Consider the following 23,033-nt stretch of genomic DNA (forward strand, 5'->3'; position numbering starts at 1 on the left):
CCCTGCCTCTATAACTAAAATTCACTTCTCATCATCATACACATTTTACTGATCTGGGTTTTTTTTCCAATACAAACTAGTTTCCTGAGATTGTTATGTTATACTTTATATCTAAATCTTCTATGGAAGATTAACTATAACTGACTTTGATTACCTATTCACAGATTAATGATTTCAAATATTTCATTGTATTTCTACAGTGACTCAGTCCATCTAACAAATCGGGTATTGGTAATAAGTCATCTGTTACTATTAGCCTCAGACAGACCAGTATCCTAATTACAGTGAGATTTGTCTCTCATTCACTGAATGCCATGAAATCAGAGCTAAATAGAGACACTTAAAAGTCTTTTGAAGCTAAGGAACCATTTAAGGTATCCATTTTTATATTTTTAATTATTTAATGTTCTCAATTTCTCAAACTGAAATATTTTCTTTTATTTACTGGGTCTGAAGGAAAGAAGTGTGCTCATGGTGTTTGCACACTCTCTGAGAATGGTAAGATTGATGTCATTAATGGTCCTCTTGAACTATTGCAACTCAGCACATGTGAAAAGGACGTGCGCAAGGAAGGAGTTCCAAAATGGCCAGCATTCTAGGAAAGAATTGGGCATTGTGATCACTATGAGCCCTGGGGTGAGGGGCACAAACAGGATAAGGAATAAGAGAGGAGTAGGACAAGAAAACTTGAGTGAAAGTAACAGAAGCCCAGCCAGCTTAAAAAGCAGATAGAGAAAATAGTTTGCCTGTATGCTTAAGGCTAAAGAATGTTGGAGTTATTTTATGCCCATCAACCAGGTGGCCTTTGTCTGGCCTTTGATAGGAAGTCTGTGTGACCAGCAGCAGTAGCAGACGTCCAAGAATTTGGACCTGGAGATCTCCATTTCCAGCGACTTCGAGGGCCACCTCCCAGTGGTGTCAGGCGTCAACGAAGAGCCCTCAACTACAACGAGACGACCAAAGTTTTTTTTTTTCCCAAGGTCTGGGGTCTCCCGCCCCTAAGCCCTAGACCATCACCTAATCACCCTCACCCATCTTGTTGCTTAACAACAACAGCAGCAGTAGCACTGTCCCAGATGTGGGAACAATACTCCATTTTTGTCTTCACCTAAGCTTTGTAAAAGCTTGGTACTAAAGTAGCTTCTGGACCTGAAGTGGAAGGCCAATCTTCAGGATACAGCATGAGCTTTTAATAGGAGAGACCTTTGGTGAGAGTGAAACCCAAAATTTTGGCACAGTCATAAGACCTTTAGTTGTGTGCTAACAAACAACTGGACAATTCAACAGATAAATACAATTTATTTAATTATATATTATACTGTATAAATTATACAAAGGTTATTCAAAAGATAGTTGAAATTTCCTAAATTTATCAATACAGAAGGAAAATCACATGCAAAATATTTAATAACTATATCAATCATATCACTCTCCAGATTAATATGACAAAATTAAACTGCATATATAGAAAAGAAACAAAAACTGTAACTCTTTTGACCCCGTTTGAATTGAGTTTTAATACTGTTATTATTCACAATGTGTGAAACAAAATGTTATAGGGTAAAAATTTATATACAATACTTTAAATAATTTCAAATTTAGTTAAAACATTACAATGAAAATGTAATTAAAAAAAAACCCTTTAACCCTTTAGAATTGAAACTGGCCATATTTAACCCAAATATTCTACATGTTTTATGTTCAGATCAGCCAGATCTGGTCTCTCACACCTAATCTACAATGTCATTTGAAAAATTAAACAATTACATCATTGAAATCTCAAAGCTATGAAATAATGCATGATTAATTCAAACAATGTGAATAAATACAAATTACATTTGACAGTGTAATCTGAAAGCTACAGGATTAATTCATTGTCGATATTAAAATTAAAACAGTTTTAGATTAAGCATAAAGAAATACCTAATGTCAGCGAATCTAAATATATAGGCTCGATGAAGTGGCTCAGAAGAGCCCCCTGCAGACCAACAACGTTCCAGCGACAAATTTTATCAGAGCAAGACATTGTACGCAATCTTTCACCACGTTGAATTCCATCCCATGTTTGTTCAGTGAAATCAGCATCGATTGGAATGGTTCCTTCGCCTAAATAGGTAAAAAGACAAAAAAGAAACGGCTAAATATTTTGATTTTATAATCTTTTTAAACTTGAGAAAACCTGCAAGATGGTAAAAATATCATAAAATTTTACAGCTTTGGGTTGTAAAAGATAAATAAAAATAGAGAAGTCTTAAATGAGTTAAAATGATCACAGAGTAAAGAAACTTCTTGATCATCAGAATTTTATTTATTTATTTTATATTGCAATTTTTTTTAACAAAAAATAGCATCAGTGATTTACAGAACAAGTACGGTGTGTCTCTAATTTAGTGGTCTTCATTCAAAGGACAGGTTTTAACTTTTTTTTTTTTGCAGATGTACACAGTGAAGGACATGTAAACATATACACATGCACACACAATGGGCTTCTATTTTCAGTACAGTTTCCATCTATTAAATTCCATTTACAAGGTATTGGTTAACCTAAGGTAATGATAAATGATATTTGCCTAAGATGCTACACAATGGGAACAAACCTGGTGCTATGTAGTAGTAATCACATGGACATGGTCTGATGAAAAAAATTAAATTTATCTGATAAATTCATTCTCCCACAAAAAATATTTGAAAATGTAATAGTGTACAAGATTTAAACTAATTCTTAAATTCTTCTATATATTGGGTTATCCCATAAACAATGTGGTATTTTTCAATTGCATGAACTAAAAGTTGGAGGGGGATGTGATAAACCACCTGCATCAACTTGCTATAAAAACAGGTAGCAATTTTACCTTGTACTTATTCTTAGTGCTGTTTGATTTTAAAGTTATTTTTTCAAAGCTGTAATGGAAGTGACAAAGGAGCATATTTGGCATATTTTGCTTTATGAGTTCAATAAAGGCAATAATGCAATGGAAAGTGCTAGGAATACTAATGCAGGACATGGGATCAGACAATAACAGTAAAACAGTGTCAACAGTAGTTCCAAAAATTCTGAGACAGAAACTACAGCCTAGAAAACAAGCCTCATCCTGAAAGATCTATAGAGCTTGATGAGAACATCTTGCAAACTCTGGGGGAACAAAATCCAATCATAACTGTTGAGGAACTATTAGAAAAGTCTGGATTTGGTCATTCAACCAGTCATTCAAGTCAGCACTAGAAGAAAAATTACCACCTTTGGTTTCAAGACTAAAAGTGTTCTTCCATCAGGATAATGCTCAGCCACATACAGTGAGGATGACACTTCAAAGGCTGGAGCAGTTTGAATGGGAAATGATGCCCCATGGATCTGAGCTTAGAACACGAAGCTGGAAGAAATGCTGCTAAGCATTTTGGCTGGCATGCAAAGAATTCTGCCAGCTCGAAATAGAAGCTAATAATCCTTTCTGCTATAGGTACAAGGCTTGAAATTTTGTGGGGAGGGGGGACAGTTGATTACAGTGACCTCAGGGCTCAACTGGTATATTTTTCATCAACCCCCAAACGGATGAATGGCAAAGTTGCCCTTGGCAGAATTTGAACACAGAGAGTAGCATTGAATGACATGATGCTAAGTATTTTGCCTGGCATGCTAACGATTCTTATTTCTTTATTGCCCACAAGGGGCTAAACATAGAAGGGACAAACAAGGACAAAGGTATTAAGTCGATTACATTGATCCCAGTGTATGACTGGTACTTAATTTATCGACCCAGAAAGGATGAAAGGCAAAGTCGAACTCGGCAGAATTTGAACTCAGAACGTAACGGCAGATGGAATACAGCTAAGCATTTCGCCCGGTGTGCTAACGATTCTGCTAGCTTTCCGCCATACACAGAAACTAATGATAAAAGATAAAAATATTCAGAGAAATTATTTAAAAATTTTAGCTTAGTTCTGAAAATGGGGTGATTTGTGCAAAAATCAGCTGGTTAGCAAACTATGACAACTAAATAGTATTGGATTCAGTGAAAGAGATTCATATTCACGTACATTTTAATCTAATAATTTAATCATGGGCATTTCAACCTACAAGTTTTTACTAGATTTCGAGAATGAAATTATTGACTTCCTTAGAAGTGGTATTATAAGCTAACATATCAATCATAAATTCTTTTTGTGCATACAATATATCAGAGTAGGAACCAGCATATATACAGGGTATGATGGGTAAATTGTCGCCATTTTATATTTTTTTTAATTTGCACATGTGCATCGTTTGTTTTTGATTTTGTCAACTACACAGTACAGTAGGGTCAACTGGGCACTGTCTGTGAGAAAAACAGTACCATGTCACTATTCACTCTGCCAGAAATTTGTAAACGACATGCTCTACTGTTTGGTAGTCACACCAAAAGCCCCAATATGAACATTTCAGAGTGTTTTGGTGTCAATCTGAGGACAGTGCAGAGGATTTGGAAAGAGTTGGATGAGTCTAATGGTGATTATGAAGGTACAGCAGCTCGGAAAACTCACTCTGATTGTTCTGATAAGAAAAGAACTCCTGAATTTGTTGGTGAGATCCAGGCCATGATTGATAACGATCCCTCCAAGTCAATCAGGTCCATCGTCAGGGACATAGGAGTGTCTGAGTTTCTTCTTAGGCACACAGTGCATGAAATCATTCAGTATTTCTCATACAAGATGAGAAAGGGCCAAGTTTTACCCGAAGCCATCAAGGCAAGAGGAAAGACTGTGCTATAAAGCTTTTGAACAAACTCAAGCATCCCTCTCCAACCGAACATGCTTTGGTTTTTCTCAGATGAGAAAAATTTTTGTCACACAGAACAACTGTTGGCTTGCTGTGTCCCCAAAACATGTACCAAAAGCGATAAAAATCAAACATCCAGTCAACATCATGGTGTTTGGTGTGATCACTAGTGAAGGGGACATTCATCTTCTGACACGGCCACAGACTCAACATGGAGGCCTACATTAAGTGCCTGGAGGAGGTAGTGGTGCCCTAGGTCAAGAGAGTGGCTGCTGGAAGACCTATGTCTGACAACACACACCCATGCCTGCACTTATTTATGGATTTTGAACATTTATGGATTACTTAAATGAGAAATATTAAAGTAGCAAGGAAGTATATATTAAACTGAGCATGAAATAAACCCTACTATTTTTAGGTTTTATCATAGCATTCATCCATAGATTTCATTAATATCAATAGTATGACAATAGTATATATATTTTTAGAACAATCACTAGAGATAAAAGCAACATAGGTAGCAATGATAATAATAATATTGTTATCATAGTGACAGAAATTTCTGATATTTTGGATTGGTAACAAAGTTCACTAAAATGAAACTTAATAAATCAATAAACTGAAATAGAATTATAAATAGCAACTCTTTGGAGAAGTAATAGGATCTTTCTCCAGCATCATATTTACTCAGATGAGGCACTATTTGGAATAAAACTGTTGGGGAAATTTTGGCAATGTAGTTGATAGTTGTTAATCTTTATTAGTATTGGTACAGTAACTATAAAAATGATGGGATTTATTTCTGCCTTCTTTCAGTAATCCTTAATGTTTTTGTTTTAAGCCTTGCTCTATTTTCTTTTTGTGTTTCATATTGTCTTCTTTCAGTTGTTCTTTTTACCTCCATTCACTCTCCTCCATTTTTCTCACTGCCTCCCTCCCATATTCCATTACTTCTCTTCCCCTCTATACATACAGATTTCCTTCTTTTTTCCCTTTCTCAATCAGATTCTGCCCCTACCTCTTTCTCTTCATTTCTCAATGTCTTCTCCCACTCATTTTGATAACATACATGAACCTCTCTCTTATTTTGTCTGTCATTTACTCATTCTCTATACCTCTTACTCTCTCTTTCTCTCTTTTACTTGTTTCAGTCATTTGACTGTGGCCATGCTGGAGCACCACCTTTAGTCGGGACTTATTCTTTGTAAGCCCAGTACTTATTCTATCGGTCTCTTTTGCCGAACCGCTAAGTGACAGCGACGTAAACACACCAGCATCGGTTGTCAAGCAATGCTAGGGGGACAAACACAGACACACAAACACATACACGCACACTTATATATATATATACATATATACGACAGGCTTCTTTCAGTTTCCGTCTACCAAATCCACTCACAAGGCATTGGTCGGCCCGGGGCTATAGTAGAAGACACTTGCCCAAGATGCCACACAGTGAGACTGAACCCGGAACCATGTGGTTGGTTAGCAAGCTATTTACCACACAGCCACTCCTGCGCCTATGTTATTTTATCACATTAACCCTTTCGTTACCAACCTGGCTGAAACTGGCACTGGCTCTAAGTACAAATGTCTTGTTTTCATAAGTTTTGAATTAAAATCTTCCACCAAACCTTAGTCACAATTTATGTACCTAACACTAGCTTAATGATAACTAAGTTATTTTACTAAATTCTTTGTTATATTTAAAGTAATTGAAAGAAACTCAGAGCATCTCAAAATAAATATAGTAACAAAAGGGTTAACACACTAATTCCCCAATACCTCTATTGTAGAGTTCTTTCTTTCTTCTCTTACTACCTCACTGCCTTTCCCCACCCACACTTTTTATTACCATCCCTCCCAATATTTAACGATCTCTTGATGACTGTTTGTCTCACAAGCTGCTGATTTCCAACCTTGTATGCTACCTACCATCATCATCATTTAGCATCCATCTTCCATGCTGGAATTGGGTAGCTGGATAGTTTGACAGGATCCAACAAGCCAGAGAAATGCATTTCATGGACTTTTTAAAAGGTGTTCGCAGAATTTAAATAACGACCAATTTCATTCACACACAGAGACCTGCTTTTCCCTAAACTCATTTACATTCGATTATTCATGCATAGTAACACTATACACAGTGAAACACGAGTGCTTCATTTCTTTCAAATCACTATTATTCAGTATCGCATTTCACACACAGGTAACAGACAATCTGTCCTTCACTCTGAAAGAGAAACCCTTTCTTGCTTGCAAAAGTAGGAGCTCCCTGAACATCTTTCAGCCTGTTTTATTATGCTTTCAGTACAGCCATCAAGTGTTCATCAAGGTTCAGTTCTCATTCTTCCTCTATTTATATAGTTCTCCAAGCTATAACAAGGGAATGTGTAATACTAGCTGCTTGTGAGAAGTTCTATATGCTTATGAGGTAGTGCCAGACATAGGAATAAAAGAGATCTAGGAGTAAACTCAGCAAAGACTAAAGTTTTTGAAATACGGAAAGAAGAGAGGACTCCTCTGCTATCAAGGAAAAGGTTTTGCTAAGTACACAGGAAAAGTAACTGGTAGGAACTCCATACAGTGTACACAATGTGAGCTAATGAGTGGTCAAGAAATGACAGCTAATAAAGACCTTGTTACAGTAGTTAGTAGTGAGAGAACTAATAAAATTTTTTTTTTCAATGTTTGAATGACTCCATAGAAGTAGTTGATAGCATCTGTTACCTAGGCAACCAAATCAGCTGATATAATATAAAAACTAAGCCATAACCAATACAAACACATTATAACAATGTTTCAACACAATAAAGATTGCTTTGAGTATAAAATTGTATGTCCATTCATTTGGTCATTTTTACATCCATTTTTGTATGACAGTATAAGTTAGATGAATATATTATTGAGGTATTGTTTTACAGCCAGATGTCCTTCCTGTCACTAACCCTAACCTGGTTTCAAGCAAGGGACCTATTTCTTATTTCTCATGTCTTTGAAGACACAAAGTGAGCAGAAGACTTTTTTTTAACAGAAGAAATAACATCACTGCTTGTAATTCAGTAATTTTTAGAAGTTAAAATGTAAACAAACAAACACACACACAAAATACTCATACACACAAACAACAGGCTCCTTTCAGTTTTCCATCTACCAAATATGCTCACAGGGTTTTGATCGGTGTGGGGCTATAGTAGAAGACACTTGCTTAAGATGCGACAAAGTGGGGCTGAACCTAAAACCACATAGCAAGTGAAAGTTATACAATTTTATCATTATTCTCTTTTACTTGTTTCAGTCATTTGACTGCGGCCATGCTGGAGCACCGCCTTTATTGTAAACACAGTCAATACATATGACAAAATATAGAACATCCTGAGGAAAATATACACATAACAAATTTAATTTTTTTGAAGTACATGTAGCCTTTGTCTTGATCAAATCAAACTAAGTCAAAATAAGAAAAAAATTACAAAGATACAATACAAAAAAACCCATACAAACAGATATATATATATACACACACACACACACACATATATATATATACACACACACACACACACACAACACACACACACACACACATATATAGACAGGCATACATGTTTTCACACATAAATGTATTCAGAGGAGTTGTTTTAAAAACCAATAATGATATAAAAAGATGAAAGGAATCCTGACATCTGTAACTCGTGTAACCCAACACCTTCAGAAAAAACACCATTAATCAATACCTGTGAGGAGACAAAAATATTACCAAAAGATATTTTTACCTGCAAATGACACACAACAACAAATAAATACAATAAAAGTGTACGAACCTCCTTCCACTTTTGTTCGCAGCAATCCTTGTACACTGCTTGAAAAAGTTGGATTATGAATATGCTTGTTTTCCTCCTCCATTTTTGCATTACTTGAGTCAGTATCTCTGTGAATTAGGAATAAATAAATCACCATCATCATTTAGTGTCTGCTTTTCATGCTGGCATGGGTTAGACGGCTGGACTGGAAACCGGTAAGCCAGAGAGCTGCACCAAGTTCCACTCTGGTTTGGCATGGTTTCTATGGTTGGATGCCCTTCTTAATGCCAACTTATAGAAAAGACACAACAAAGATACATTGTGATGATGAGCCAATGACTCCAACCAATTAAAAAAAGGAGGATCCACCCTGTTAATAACTTGATTCTGAATTCAATCAAGCAAGTTAAGACACTCAGCAGAGGCATCAGCCCAAAGATAGCAGCAATATTCAATGTAAGGTCAAATGGTAGCCTTACAGAGATACAAGATACTGTCAAGCATAGGAAAATTTGTGAACACAGAAGAGAGATCCAACTTTCTTGGCAGCCGACATGGGAATGGACTGAACATATTTGCTTCAAGTGAGATCTGTGGTCACAGTCAATACCAAGAAGTTGGATACTGTAGTTTTCTGGAAGATCAACCTGCCCATAGTAATGAAAAGAGAAATGGCTGCCATAATGATTAGGTGCATGGGTAGTGGACAGGGTGTTTTGTTCATGATCACAAGGTCATGGGTTCAATTCCTGAACCTAGTGGCTCATTATGTTTTGCTTGCTCCAGTCTGCTCAGCCGTAAATGAGTCCCTAGTGCAGTTCTCTTTCCCCCCTAGCTGTCACATCACTGATGCTCCACTGAGTCACAAGAGAGAGGGCCAAGAAGCTGTGTTTCTCTGTACATGACTACATAGGCACCTCAAAACAATTATCAAATGTGTAGTACAAGCTACCAAGTCATATGTGTTCGCAAATGACAGCTAAGCTTTATTCTATTTTATTGTATCATCAGTTAGTACAAACCATTCTGAGAATCTATCCTATTTTGTGATACTAATAAACAAAAGTGTTAAAGAGTATTAGAAACGTAATTAGGATAAGAAACTGAAATTTCTTTTTGTCAAGATTCTCATCTTAAAAATGAGTCTACAGAATGGAAATTGAGAAGACAGTATATATTAAAATTGGGATAAATAGAATTGTTAGAAAAAGGAAGGAATAATTTTGATGTAGAAAGGAATCATCATCACTTAGCATCTGCTTTCCATGCTGACAATGGATGAGATGGTTTGAATGGAATTGGTAAGCTGGAGAGCTGTACCAGGTTCCAGTCTGATTTTGGTTTGTTTTCTATGGCTAGATCCCCTTCCTAATGCCAACCACTCCAAAAGTGTAGTGGGTGCCTTTTACGCATCACTGGCACAGGTTATTATTTTTATGATAAAAAATGCTATAAAAGTTTGAGCAGAACCTAAATGGTTCACAACTATTAGAAAAGAAATTTATGCTCCAGTAAACAGGACTACCTTATAACTTAACACTTCATTTCAAATTCTTTTGAAACAACAGATTCCATTTCAAAGTATATTTCTGCCATAAGAAACAAGATTAGCTACAAGAAATCCTGGTTGCAAACTTAACATAAGAAGGGAAAGATCTTTTAAAATGTTTTATGAAATCAATTAAGTTTTTATATGGAGTTTACTATCCATTCTTCATAACCTAATAATACAAAGTGATCTTCACTGGGGGAAGAAAAAACTAAACAGAAAACTGAAGTATTTTATCTGTAGCTAACTTGTTATGACTAAAATATTTTCAGCATGGATCTAGTATATGCTGTGTAAATTTATTACCCTACAATAATCTATGTGTAGAAAGCAATTTTCAATTCTCCCTTTCAGTATTCATGTATATTTCATAAACATAGAATGCAATTGTTTTAGATAAGTAAAAAAAATATTACCTGGGTGAAAAAAGAGCTCCATCTCCACAAGGAGCAGTAGATATATATAAATGGAATGTTATATTGGTTTTAATCCGGCATATACTACGTTCACCTTTCTCGAAGAGATCATTGGGTACTTCTGCATCATACTCCAGTAAGTGTCTGTATAGATATCTGCAGAAGATAAAAATAATGGTTTTGCATAATAGTATCAGAAACATTTTGCCACCAATATTTCTATGGAAATTATTTCCATTTTAATTCTCTGTTTGAATTTAGTCTATTGTACAGTCATTTTCCAAATAATACTTAAACATACAAACATACCACTTCTCAATGAACAGACAGCTCTTTATTAATTTCTTAAAAGGTCTTATATTTTCTTCACCTGTCACACAATATAATTCAAATACTAATATATCAATAGACCCATGCTTCACTCGGGTTTTGGTGGTGGTGTTCTTTTGTTGTCTCCTTTTCCCTTTCTTCTTTTGTTTGTCTTCTTTGCCTGGTTCTTTTTATTGCCCTCTTCTTTTTCTTTTTTCATCTTTATCTTCTTTTTCTTCTTCCACTCTTTCTTTTCTCCTTTTCCCATATTCCTCACCATGGCAACCAAACGATACCCCCCCCCCGAGCGACTTGCAGCCCTCCTCACACCATTGTCCACCCCATTTTAGCCCCCCCCCCCGTGTAAATTTTGGCGCCAATCCAACCCCATCTACCGCCCCTTAAACTGTTCCCATCCCAAAATGAGACAAATAACCAAGAAATCAAACAACTTTTTTGCATTTCAGCTTTATAGACATTGATATATCAATATCTTATAAGCTAATTTACAATAAGCAAGTGATTAAGTATATAAGTATCTCAAAACAGATCAGCTTCCTAGAAAAAGCTGTTACATTTTTATTTATTTACTCATTTACTTCCTTTTGTTTTTGAGGATATGTCTCCAAAGAAAAGAGTCTGTGAAGCAGAATGTAGACACCAAATCTGCAGCAGCAGTAGTACCTGTCGTCATTGTTGTCATCACCACCAATACCTGTTGTCATCATCATCATCAGTTAATGTCCATTTTCCAATGCTAGCATGGGTTGGATAATTTGGCAGGAGCTGGCAAGCCAAAGGACTATGCCAAACTTAACCATCAGCTTTGGCATGGTTTCTATGGCTGGATGACCCTCCTAATGCCAATCACTTTACAGAGCATACTGGGTACTTTTTTTATGGACCAGCACCAGCACCAGCAAGGTTACCATATAACTTGGAAGGCAAAGACCCCTCAACTAAGAGGAGTAATGGTATTGAGTGGGGTGGCTTTGTAGCAGATGATGAGTGATTAAACTATGATAGCTGGACAGAAATAGGTGTCTTGCTGTAGAGGAAATACATGGTTATCCCAGGTGAAATGTGAGAGAGTGGGGGTGGGGGAATAGACAATTCATTATTTTTCCAAGTTCAATTAAGTGAAATCACAAGTCTGCTTCTAGTCTTTTGATTACAGAAAGATATTCCTAAATGCTTTTCTGCTATAATGTAAGAATTCTGATTTCCTCCTTAGCAGTTGCAAGGTCATATTGTTCAGTTTTAATTATTTTTTGTGCTATTAAAACAAATGTATATATATGAATAAAATTCAACCATTTCAAAATTGAAATTATAAATTTCCCAAATTCTAATATTTCTTCACATATTTTGATGCAAAGGAATACTAAAGCTCCCAAATGCACTACCCTGTATTACGAGGTGCGGTGAAATATATTGAGATACTGCAGACACTCCATTTTCTATTTGTTGTAACTTTCCCGGGCTGGAACTGTGCCACAAGCATAGTTGTTACTGACATGATTTATTGGCTTGTGCTAAATTAATGGCATAGTAAAAATATAGACTTGGCTTTTTTTATATGTTTTGTTCAGCCTTGGCAAAACTTTTGTTGTATAGGTTTTATGGATAATCTATTGTTATTCCTTGAATTTTCCTGTGTCCATTATCTTCTATAATGTTGTATGAGCCAAAGTTTCAGGTAATGCTTTAAGCTGGAGAACACTGTGAATGAAATACTGTGCCAAGTATGGTGAATATCAAAAATATTGAAGAATCAATACTTTTATAGAATATTACAGAAAATGAAAAATTCTTCCATTAAATAGTTTCAGACATGCATATTTTTTATATTAAAAAAATAATGAAAATATTTCAATTGTTACATACTGAAATCAAAATTATTTGCTTTTGTTTATATTTTGGGAAAGCACTTTCTCAGTGACATAGTTATTCTTTACAATAAGATTCAGAAAGTTGCTTAATATCATTAAGCTAATTTGATCACCTTCTGTTGGTAGGTTGTAGTCAAAATGACTGGAATCTCGATAAAATCTTTTTGAAAACAACTAATAACATTTATCTTTTTCTTGTTTCAGTCATTAGACTGTGGCCATGCTAGGGCACCACATTAATCAGTATTCTTTTGTATTATTTTGATAAATAAAATGTATAAAAGGTATATATCTTTCCTTAAAATGATTAACAGAGAACCTGTTCCTTTCAACCTTCATTCGAGATGATGATATGCACAACGTAATTCAATGCATAAATTACAGGATTTGTGAGTCAAGACATACATTCAAATAAATAATGAACACTAATAATTTCACAAAAATGAAATTGATAACAATGATAATAATGATGATGATAATAATAATCCTTTTTACTAAAGGCACAAGGCCTGACATTTTTGGGGAGGATACTAGTTGATTACATCAACCCCGAAAAGATGAAAGGCAAAGTCAACCTCAGTGGAATTTGAACTCAGAATGGAAGGACAGACAAAATACTGCTAAGCATTTTGCCTAGTATGCTAACAATTCTGCTGGCTCACCACCTTAAATGGTAATAATAAAAATAATAATATAAAGGAATTAACAAAGCAAAACTAAATCTGAAATCTGAAGGGAAAAACTTACCTCAGAAAACCTCGGCGTGTGATTATTTCAGCATGAGAGTCATTGACACTGTTGCCTTCCAAACTCAAATGATCACCGGTTAAACAGCGGTTACCTAAAGGTGTAATAGTTTTTCATTTATAACTTGAACAAACACAAAATACACAGACACATCAAAATAGCTGTAATGTTGATTGCCAAAGCTAAACTAAATTCTGTTCTATGTTGCCAACTACATTTATTGTAGTAAGATTTCTATGCACCAACCAGATCTATCTTTTCCAAATGGGCACCACCTGATGGTTTTTTTTTTTTTTTTTTACTACACACACAAATATATTGCATGGCAAGATAGAAGTAACATGCTCAACTGCCATATTGCACCTTGCACAGATAATTACTATAAAGAGCAATTTACAACACAATCTGAATTAAAGACTTATAGGTTACTTCAATGCATTCAACTGACTACTGCTATACCATAGGTCACAATTAGATAAGCTGATGAGAATTTTTCACAACAATACTTATTGCTTTAATGAACTATAAAACATGTCTATAGAAATATAAACATAACATACACACACTTAACTCATTTTTCCTGGGTCTCTTTTAATCTCCTTTCCTCTCTTCTTTCTTTTCCCAGCCTCTTCTGGGCTTTCTTCTACTATCCAACAAAGGACTATGCCAGAAACATATTTTTATTCTATAGCAATTTTATCCTTCTTTGAGCCTACTACACTCTCGGAGTGGTTGGCGTTAGGAAGGGCATCCAGCTGTAGAAACTCTGCCAGATCAAGATTGGAGCCTGGTGCAGCCATCTGGTTCGCCAGCTCTCAGTCAAATCGTCCAACCCATGCTAACATGGAAAGCAGACGTTAAACAATGATGATGATGATGAGCCTGTTGGCAGTTGTTTTTTATTATTTGTAATTGCTTTGCTTTATCATATGCTTGCATGGATCTTCCATATTTATTCAACCAATACTTTGGATCACCTTAATTTTTGGATTATTTTAACACTTTAGTTATCATTTGATTACCATCTCAAATTACATTGGATCTTCATCATTGGTCACATACACACAGAATTCCCCAGCTGTTTTTTTGTCTTGCAAGTTACATGGCAACCTCACTAGTGCCAGTGGTATGAGAAAAGTATCCAATACACTCTGTAAAGTGGTTGACATTAAGAAGGGCATCCAGCTGTAGAAACCATGCCAAAGATAACACTGGAGATAAAAGCAGCCCTGTACACACTTACAAACAAAGAAGGAACAGCTGTATATGCATATTTCAACTCCAAGTTTGGTCAACTGTCCACTTTCATTAACTACCCGCAACACCACTGCTTATGTACCCACTGATATTAATCACTAAATAATGTAGGCCAATTTGCATGTTTAATGTCCTTTTGGCAGATAATTGGAATATTAAATGAGGTAGTTCACATTAATGGCAAAGTTTCACTAGTAATTAATTCTAAATAATTAAATTAAAACTATTTAAATAAATTATCATGTTTCAACTAATTTAAGATATTACTGCTATCATTAAGACAAAATTGATGTTGAATTTATGTAAATATTGTAAATATTCAGACCATAAAGGTAAAAAGGTGAAAAAAAAAAAAGGGACAAGGGTTGTAAAATGTATGTTAAAAGATAATTGCAGTCTAAATTATTGATCATTGTGATCTCTTTTAGCAATAACTGTTAAAGCAAGGGATCAATTATAGATCAAATTACTTAAATATTAAGTATCATTTGGAATTGATAATTTAATAGTATTCTTCAAGTTATTATTACTAAAGAAGGTTACAAGGGGTCTGTAAGTTAAAACCTTGATATGAACTTGTTCTTTACTCACCAGTTCCAACACTGATAACAATTCCCGTATCCGTTGGTGATCGCTTCATCACCAAAGCGGCGATTACTTTTCTCCCAGCAAGGTTCTCGGGGATTTGCAAGGCAATATTGTTAAATGCCTGGTGACTCAAGGCAGCCATTTTATCGAAATGTGTCATTTCTGCAGGTGGAATTGTTTTCAATGCCTATAGAGTAAAAAAATAAAATAAAATAAAAAAAATAAAATAAGAATTAAAAATAGAAAATAAAGATTTACAAAGTAATTTATGGCTGTGAGATTAAGAAGCTTGCTTTTGCAACCACACGGTTTTGGGTTCAATCCCACTGCATGGCACCTTGGGCAAGTATCTTCTACTAAAACCCTGGGCATTGTGAGTGAATTTGGTAGGCAGAAATTGTGTGGAAGTCCACCGTGTGTGTGTGTGTGTGCATTTGCTTCTCCACTGCTTAACAACTGGTTTTAGTTTACGTTATTTACACTCGATGGATATTTGTCCTCATCTTGTTTGGTGTTAACAACAAACAAGATGAGGACAAATATCTGTCAAATGTAAATAATGTACATAATTCCTCATCTCTTAAATATAGAACTGTTTATAGTTTATTTACATCCTCATAACTTAACAGTCCAGCAAAAGAGAAAGATAAAACAAGCACCAGACTTCAAAAGAAATCCTGGGGTCGATTTGTTCAACTAAACAGCTCAAGACAGTGGCTGCAATCCAACAACAGGAACAACTACTGTAAACGCTAAGTTGCTGAAATGAGACTGCAGATCTGAAGCACATAGGAGCCTGAATGAATGATGAATGCAGAGAACAACAGACACATTTAGTGCATCAGTTGTATCTCAATTTCAGTTAGTAGACAACTGCAACTGGTTAATGTGTTATTGACTCAGTAGAGATAAAAGCATGAAGCCAAGTTTTGCAAAAGAGACATCAAAACAATAAGCCTTTGAACTACTCAACCAATTTCCTGTCAGTCTAATCAAAGAAGCAATATTTTGTAAGTTGTAACTGAAGTAGTCTGCTGAAGAGTGTGTCGGTATAGAGAAAGACTAAGAAAATATGACCTCACAATATACAGACATAGTAAGGATAACAGTGTGATGATGGCATACATCATGCCTGATCAATAACTGATGGTTGCAATTAAGGAAAGTTTCATGTACCACTGGCAGTGGTAGAATAAATATGAACCAAAGCTGGATTAGCAGGTTCATATAATTGGCATGTTAAATGATTTTTAAGAAGTTGTACTTTGACTCTGGGTTTTGTAAAAGATAAAATACTTCTTAGATTTCAATTAGTAAGGACCTCTGACCAAAAAGAAATTACATCCAAATGTCAAATGTAATTATTTTGTCATAATAAGCTGATTTGTCTGTTGCTTTTGACTCCAGATTGGTTAACCTTACAATACAAATCTTAGATAGTTTTTAATTTAGATAACTTTTGAAATATGAAGCCTTAACCCTTTGCCTGTCCTGTGTATCACATTTCCCTGTTGTCTATGTATCATATATGATACACATTCCCAATTTCTTTCAACAAGCAGAGTAACTTGAGATTTATGGAAGTAAAGTTTTATACTACTCAGAACAGTGGCAAATAGTAATACAGAAAGTAAAAGGGCTAAAAGTCTAAAAACAAGTATGGACATTTAGGACAAACCTATGAAAATGCTTTGGACAGGCAAAGGGTCAAATCATGAAATTAGTTAAATAGTTGAAAGTATTAGCACAAAATAGACACATTATCTAATGATTCTTAAAACATAATCAAGATTTTTTGCATTACAAAAATCATATTATCACACGTAGCAGTTCTATTAGATTTTTTAGTTAAAATTTCAAGCAATGAAAATAGGTAAAATTATTGAAACAAAAACCCCATGTTTTTTCTGGTTTTTCTATTTCTAATTAACAACAACAGAAATTAGCTTAAACAAACGTAGGATGAAGCCAATTTTAAACACATTTGATCAGTGTTCTAAAATCAATATGTTTTTTGTAAATAAAATTGTCAATGAATAAATGTTATCTTTTACAAACTGTAATATGAACACAGCATTTTTCGGTAAAATACTTACTGAGACGGTGTTCTCTAACTGATACTGTCCTTCAGCAATGAGAATGCGCAATGTCAGATCGGCTGCCTCTTTCTTACCATCCTTCTTACTGTTGCACTCCATACTGGGGAACTGGCGTTTACCAAGAATCACGGCGAATTTAAACCTGTGTGGTGAAGAGAGAAAAAAAAATAATTCCCAATACAATAACATTAAATGTTTTATTTATCACTTCAATCATTGCATATCTATATATATAAACGGCAAAATGTCTGTCTGTGTGTGTGTGTGTCCTTTATACAAATCCACAATTTTTCAGTTAGAGGGCTCGCACTTTCTATGGTCATTCAAAACCGTCCAAGGATGATCGTGCACATCTTTACATTTCCCCAGTCACCCCGCAAAACCATTAAAAAATCAATAGAAGTGACTTTTCTGTGAATTTTCTATCCAAAACCCAATCAAAATGCCCGAAACTTGATACGCCAATTGACTGCCAGCTAGCTGTATGTGATTGGTCGGAGATTTGGACAGTACTCGCGTGTATGTGCGTACACACGCAGCTGTATATGCATGCACTAGCACTATGACCCGGCAACGCCGGGTCATAGTGCTAGTGTTTCAATAAATCACAAGAATCATTTCTAGTTTGTTTTCCTTTGAAGTATTTCTGCTGTTTATCTAAATGTTATTTAATCAATCTGCACAGATATGAAAATATGAACTAAAGATAAGCACTGAAAAAAAGAAAAAAAAAGAGAGAAGCGATTCTTCTACAAGCTGAGACTGCAAATGTTCTGATTCCATGTTTAGGTAATTTCATTTCCCTTACGTTGTTAAACACCATTTCAGATATTTATAAATTCCTGTTTTCCATAACATCACTGGTTTCATGCATATAAACTTAACCCTAGTCAACATTGTAGATATTGTAAGGTCTGCTAATGTGAAATAATAAAATCCAAGGAAATTAGTGCTGGTCTGCAGTGGCAAATAGTAAATATAATAAAAAGTATAAAATAGTGAAGAAAATTTTATGCCATGAGAAAAAAAAAAAAGCAAACTAATGTTTCAAGAAGAATTCTTCTTTGAAAAGAGAGATGAGAATTTTGCTTGTGCTTATTGATAGATTGGGAGTACTGAAAGGAAAAACATATAACAATAGAGAATCAAGGGGGGGGGATGAAGGGAGGAGGAGGGAGGGGGCTAAAGGGAGGAGGAGAGAGATGAAGAGGGAGAAACTGGCATTATGTGATAATTATTGTTGATGTTTAAGTTGCATGGAATCTAACTCTTCTGTCTTGGCACTGTTACAATGGTGTGTGTGTGTGTGTGTGTGTGTGTGTCTGAATACATAAAGACACACAAACATATGCAGACATAATCAATAAAGTGACACCTCCTAGCATACAAAGTTCTAATATGTTTCTTCACCTTAAAAAGAAAAGAAATTTACATGATACCAAAATGCAGATTATAAGTTGATTGCAGCCTAACTTAAATCTCAGATAGTCTACTTTTATATTTTGTAACTGAGTTCCAGCATTGTAGTCACATACAATTCAAAGATGGTTGGTAACATTTTCTTACTAGGGAGCACTGTACACAATACATTTTGCATTGTTAAAAAAAATGGGTTCTTTGCAGGTGTGTATTGGGAACATTAGAGCCAGTATTCTTCTAATTGTGGTTTGTTTCTTGTAGCAGACCAAGTTTTATTTTCAGTGACATTTTGAAACAGAATTTTTCATCTTTCAGATCATTCCAGAATGCTTAACATACTCTCAACTATTTCTTCTTTAACCCTTTCATTACTGTATTTATTTTGAGATGCTCTATGTCTCTTTCAATTACTTTAAATATGACTAAGAATTTAGTAAAATAACTTAGTTATCATTCAGCTAGTGTTAGGAACATAAATTGTGACTAAGGTTTGGTGGAAGATTTTAATTCAAAACTTATGGAAACAAGATATTTGTACTCAGAGCCAGAGCCGGTTTCAGCTGGCTTGGTAACGAAAGGGTAAATACAAAAATAAGCTACCAAGCCCCAGCTGTCTGTTGTGGCTTGGTTCTACAGCAGGATGTCCTTCCTAACACCAACCACTTTACAGAATGTACTGGGTGCTTTTTATGTTACTGGTATGGGTGCCTTTTATGTGTCACTGGCACAGGTGACCTTTACATGTTACCAGCATGGGTGTCCTTTATGTGTTGCTGGCATAGATGCCTTCTGTGTCACCAGCACAGGTGCCCTTTATGTGTTACTAATAATATACAAAAACAATTTGAAGTTTGAGAACTCAATATTATAAGTCTGCTATATATTAGTTCAATCCCTTCCTTTTAGTCTTATTGTAGCATAGTCATTTAAGAAATGCTGCAGTCTTATGAAGTCCCTTGCTTCTTGAGGCTCTATTCAATAACTAAATTCAGCTCTCATATAAAAATGCTAACCCCTTTAAATAGTATGACTCACGTAACCATTTAGTTGAGTCACGTGATTCAGTAACTATATCAAGCTTGCAAAACTACAACACAAGGAATCTTATATCTCTTCTTCCTTTTTATAAGATTTATAAAATTCCCATAATATCCTTGTTTTCAGACTCACTGCAATTGGCCTGTGTGACCCCAAACTATGTGTGGTCACACATCCTGAATAGTCCCACAGATTAACCCTTTTGTTACCGTATTTATTTTGAGATGCTCTGTGTTTCTTTCAATTAATTCTAAATATAACAAAGAATTTAGTAAAATAACTTAGTTATCATTAAGCTAGTGTTAGGAACATAAATCGTGACTAAAGTTTGGTGGAAGATTTTTATTCAAAACTTATGAAAACAAAACATTTGTACTACAGAACCAGAGGCAGTTTCAGCCGGGTTGGTATTGAAAGGGTTAAATGTAAGCACACGGCAAGTCCAGTTATACAGATCTGTTTTCCTTTCTTTCTTTTTTCTCTCTTTTAGTAGTCGTAGCCAAATTACTTGAGACTGATTGACTTCTAGCACATACAACCCTAGCCACTACTTTTCAGCACTTTCTATTATCTTTCAATAACAACACATCTGATTGTATGCATCTTAGGCAACCATAAGAAACTATTCATTACATTATTCCACAACTACTTCAACAGGTTTCCCATGCATTTATTAAAACTTCTTTTTTCTATTGATTAAGTTTATTTTCCTCTCAGTACCTAGGTTTTTGACTGCTGCTCCTTTCTGCTTTTCTTTTCCTTTTTTTTTTTTTACTTTCACTTTCTTTGTCTATCTGAAGACAAAGTGTTTACACAAGCCTATATATATAGTATTGACTAGAAATGTATAGATATGTTCGTGCATGAGTGTATGTCTGTGTGTTTGTTTATGTCTGCACTTCTATGAAAATAACAAGCTAGAATGGGTGATGTTGTCATCTTTTCTGTTGACAAATTGTCCACTGGTCTTGCACCATCAAACACATGTAGAATAAGAGATCCCTTGAAAAAGAGATGAAGGTTAGCAACAGGAAGGGCATCCAACTATAAAACAACGCCTCAGTAATAATGTTTGTCTAACCCATGCTAACAAAGTAAAATGGACACAAAAACAACTAAGTGAACAAATTTTCACATATTTCCTCTTCACAACAAAGGCAAGCTGCCATAGTACCAACAATGCTTGAAGTACATTTTGATAATGTGCTGGACATACTTTGTTAATATTCCAAGCTGCAACAGTATTACAATTGTTTAATGTGTTGATTTACAAAGGAGTCAGATGCTTCTTCTCTCTCTCTCTCTCTCTACTGCTATAGTCAGAGACCATACATTCTTCTATTGATCTGAAATACATTTATCCTAGTTCACAGTATCCGTTATTACCTATAATACTGTACTATATTACAAAGTCTTCTTTTTACACTGCATGTAAAAGGATTTCAATAGCCAGAAATGACTTTCATTATGACATACTTTAAATGCCGTGAAAAACAACAACAACATTTAGTCGTGTTTTAACCTGCAAACAAAATACAAAGCACATATGTTACACACCATCATTTTCTGTAAGCAGACCAAAGAACTCATCTGTATTAAACAGTAACATTAAGAAACTTCAGTGCTGCCTCCTTCAACAATAATAATAATGCCACTGATGTTATTTTTATTCACCCTTCACATGCATAACTACACACAAACACACACACACACATACACACAACATATATATCCATATGTATCATACAATCATCCCTATCTTTATCATCTTGGATTTATGAAATAATTTTCCCTGCTGAAAATTAAACCTAGCATCATCTACTGCATCCTAATTTCCTTGACCTAATTCTGCTTCATGCATTCTTTATCCACATCATGCAGCTTCTTTTTTCTTCTCATCCAACAATATTGATGTTACATGCCACACTTATACAGACAGACACGAAAATACACATACACATACACAGGAAAAACATATATAAGTAAATACATATACATATTAACGCACTGAGAAAAACAAGCTAACTATCAGAAGATGCCGTATAAGGGATGTCTGCAATGATTCAAACACTGATTTGAAGTTAATAGTCATGGAATAGGTAAACTAAGAAAATTATGGATTGAAATAATTGGACATATTCTAAAAATATTTATATTGATATAGGAATAGAAATGAAAAGCCATAAAATATGCTAGCATGGAAAAAAACTAATAACACTGAAAACATCTACTTATACATATTTGCAGCATAATGAGTAATTAGTTAAACAGCTAGCTAAACAGAGTGATACATAAATTCTCTTCATATCTGGTAATTTTTATCTTTCATCAAAACTGGTTATTATTTTTGTCTTTCTACTGCTTCTGCTCACAGTTTTTCCTTCCCAAACACTTTTCCAGTTCATTAATCTCAAATTATTCCTCGATAAGCAATAAGAATTCCTTAATTTTTTGTAGAACATACAGAAAGTGATAAAGTCTGATGTATTAATTCTGCTTTTATACACTCACCAGGCATACTAAACAGCACACAAAAATTTTACATCTTCCAAAAAAAAAAAAAAAAAAAACTATTTCTTCTCTGAAATTCCTCACATACTAGTACATTTTTACCAAACACTAATTCCTCATTTCAAATTCAAACTGATGCTGTAACCAATCTTTTATTCTAAGAAAGCTTCTTCTTTGAAATGAAAAATAAAAAGTTTTCCTCATGATAGATTTCAAATGCATTGTCATATAGGTTTCTTTATTACCCACAAGGAGCTAAACATAAAGGGGACAAACAAGTACAAACAGATTAAGTCGATTACATTGACTCCAGTGCATAACTGGTATTTAATTTTATCGACCCCTAAAGGATGAAAGGCAAAGTCGACCTCGGCGGAATTTGAACACAGAACGTAACGGCAGTTGAAATACGGCTACGCATTTCGACCGGCGTGCTAACGTTTCTGCCAGCTCGTCGCCTTATGTCATATATAAGAACAGAACAAAAAAGGGCAACTAGGATTACAACTCTCCTGTGAGAAAATACATTTTCAGTAGATACTGAATATAATAGGAAGAAATATCAAGCATATAATGAGGAGAGGACAATTCAAAACCACTGAGAACCATAGGATTTGGTTGAAGCGGTTGCAAGACAAGTTCAAGTACCCTG

At 34.8% G+C, this 23,033-nt stretch overlaps 1 protein-coding gene across 4 annotated transcripts in view; it reads right to left on the bottom strand.

Moving 5' to 3' along the window:
- LOC115211676 (double-stranded RNA-specific adenosine deaminase-like) overlaps positions 1–23,033 on the bottom strand; it is a 100,190-nt gene that overhangs the window by 21,539 nt on the left and 55,618 nt on the right. For all 4 annotated transcript variants that reach the window (XM_029780317.2, XM_036503214.1, XM_029780316.2 and 1 more), the window contains 6 exons: positions 17,411–17,555; positions 15,318–15,501; positions 13,470–13,563; positions 10,522–10,677; positions 8,578–8,684; positions 1,924–2,106 (listed from right to left, as the gene is read on the bottom strand). In XM_029780317.2, the coding sequence (XP_029636177.1) occupies positions 1,924–2,106; positions 8,578–8,684; positions 10,522–10,677; positions 13,470–13,563; positions 15,318–15,501; positions 17,411–17,555 (869 nt within the window). The remainder of the gene's footprint in view (positions 1–1,923; positions 2,107–8,577; positions 8,685–10,521; positions 10,678–13,469; positions 13,564–15,317; positions 15,502–17,410; positions 17,556–23,033) is intronic.

The sequence above is a fragment of the Octopus sinensis genome, linkage group LG5 (genome assembly GCF_006345805.1).
Source record: "Octopus sinensis linkage group LG5, ASM634580v1, whole genome shotgun sequence".
Lineage (NCBI taxonomy): Eukaryota > Metazoa > Mollusca > Cephalopoda > Octopoda > Octopodidae > Octopus > Octopus sinensis.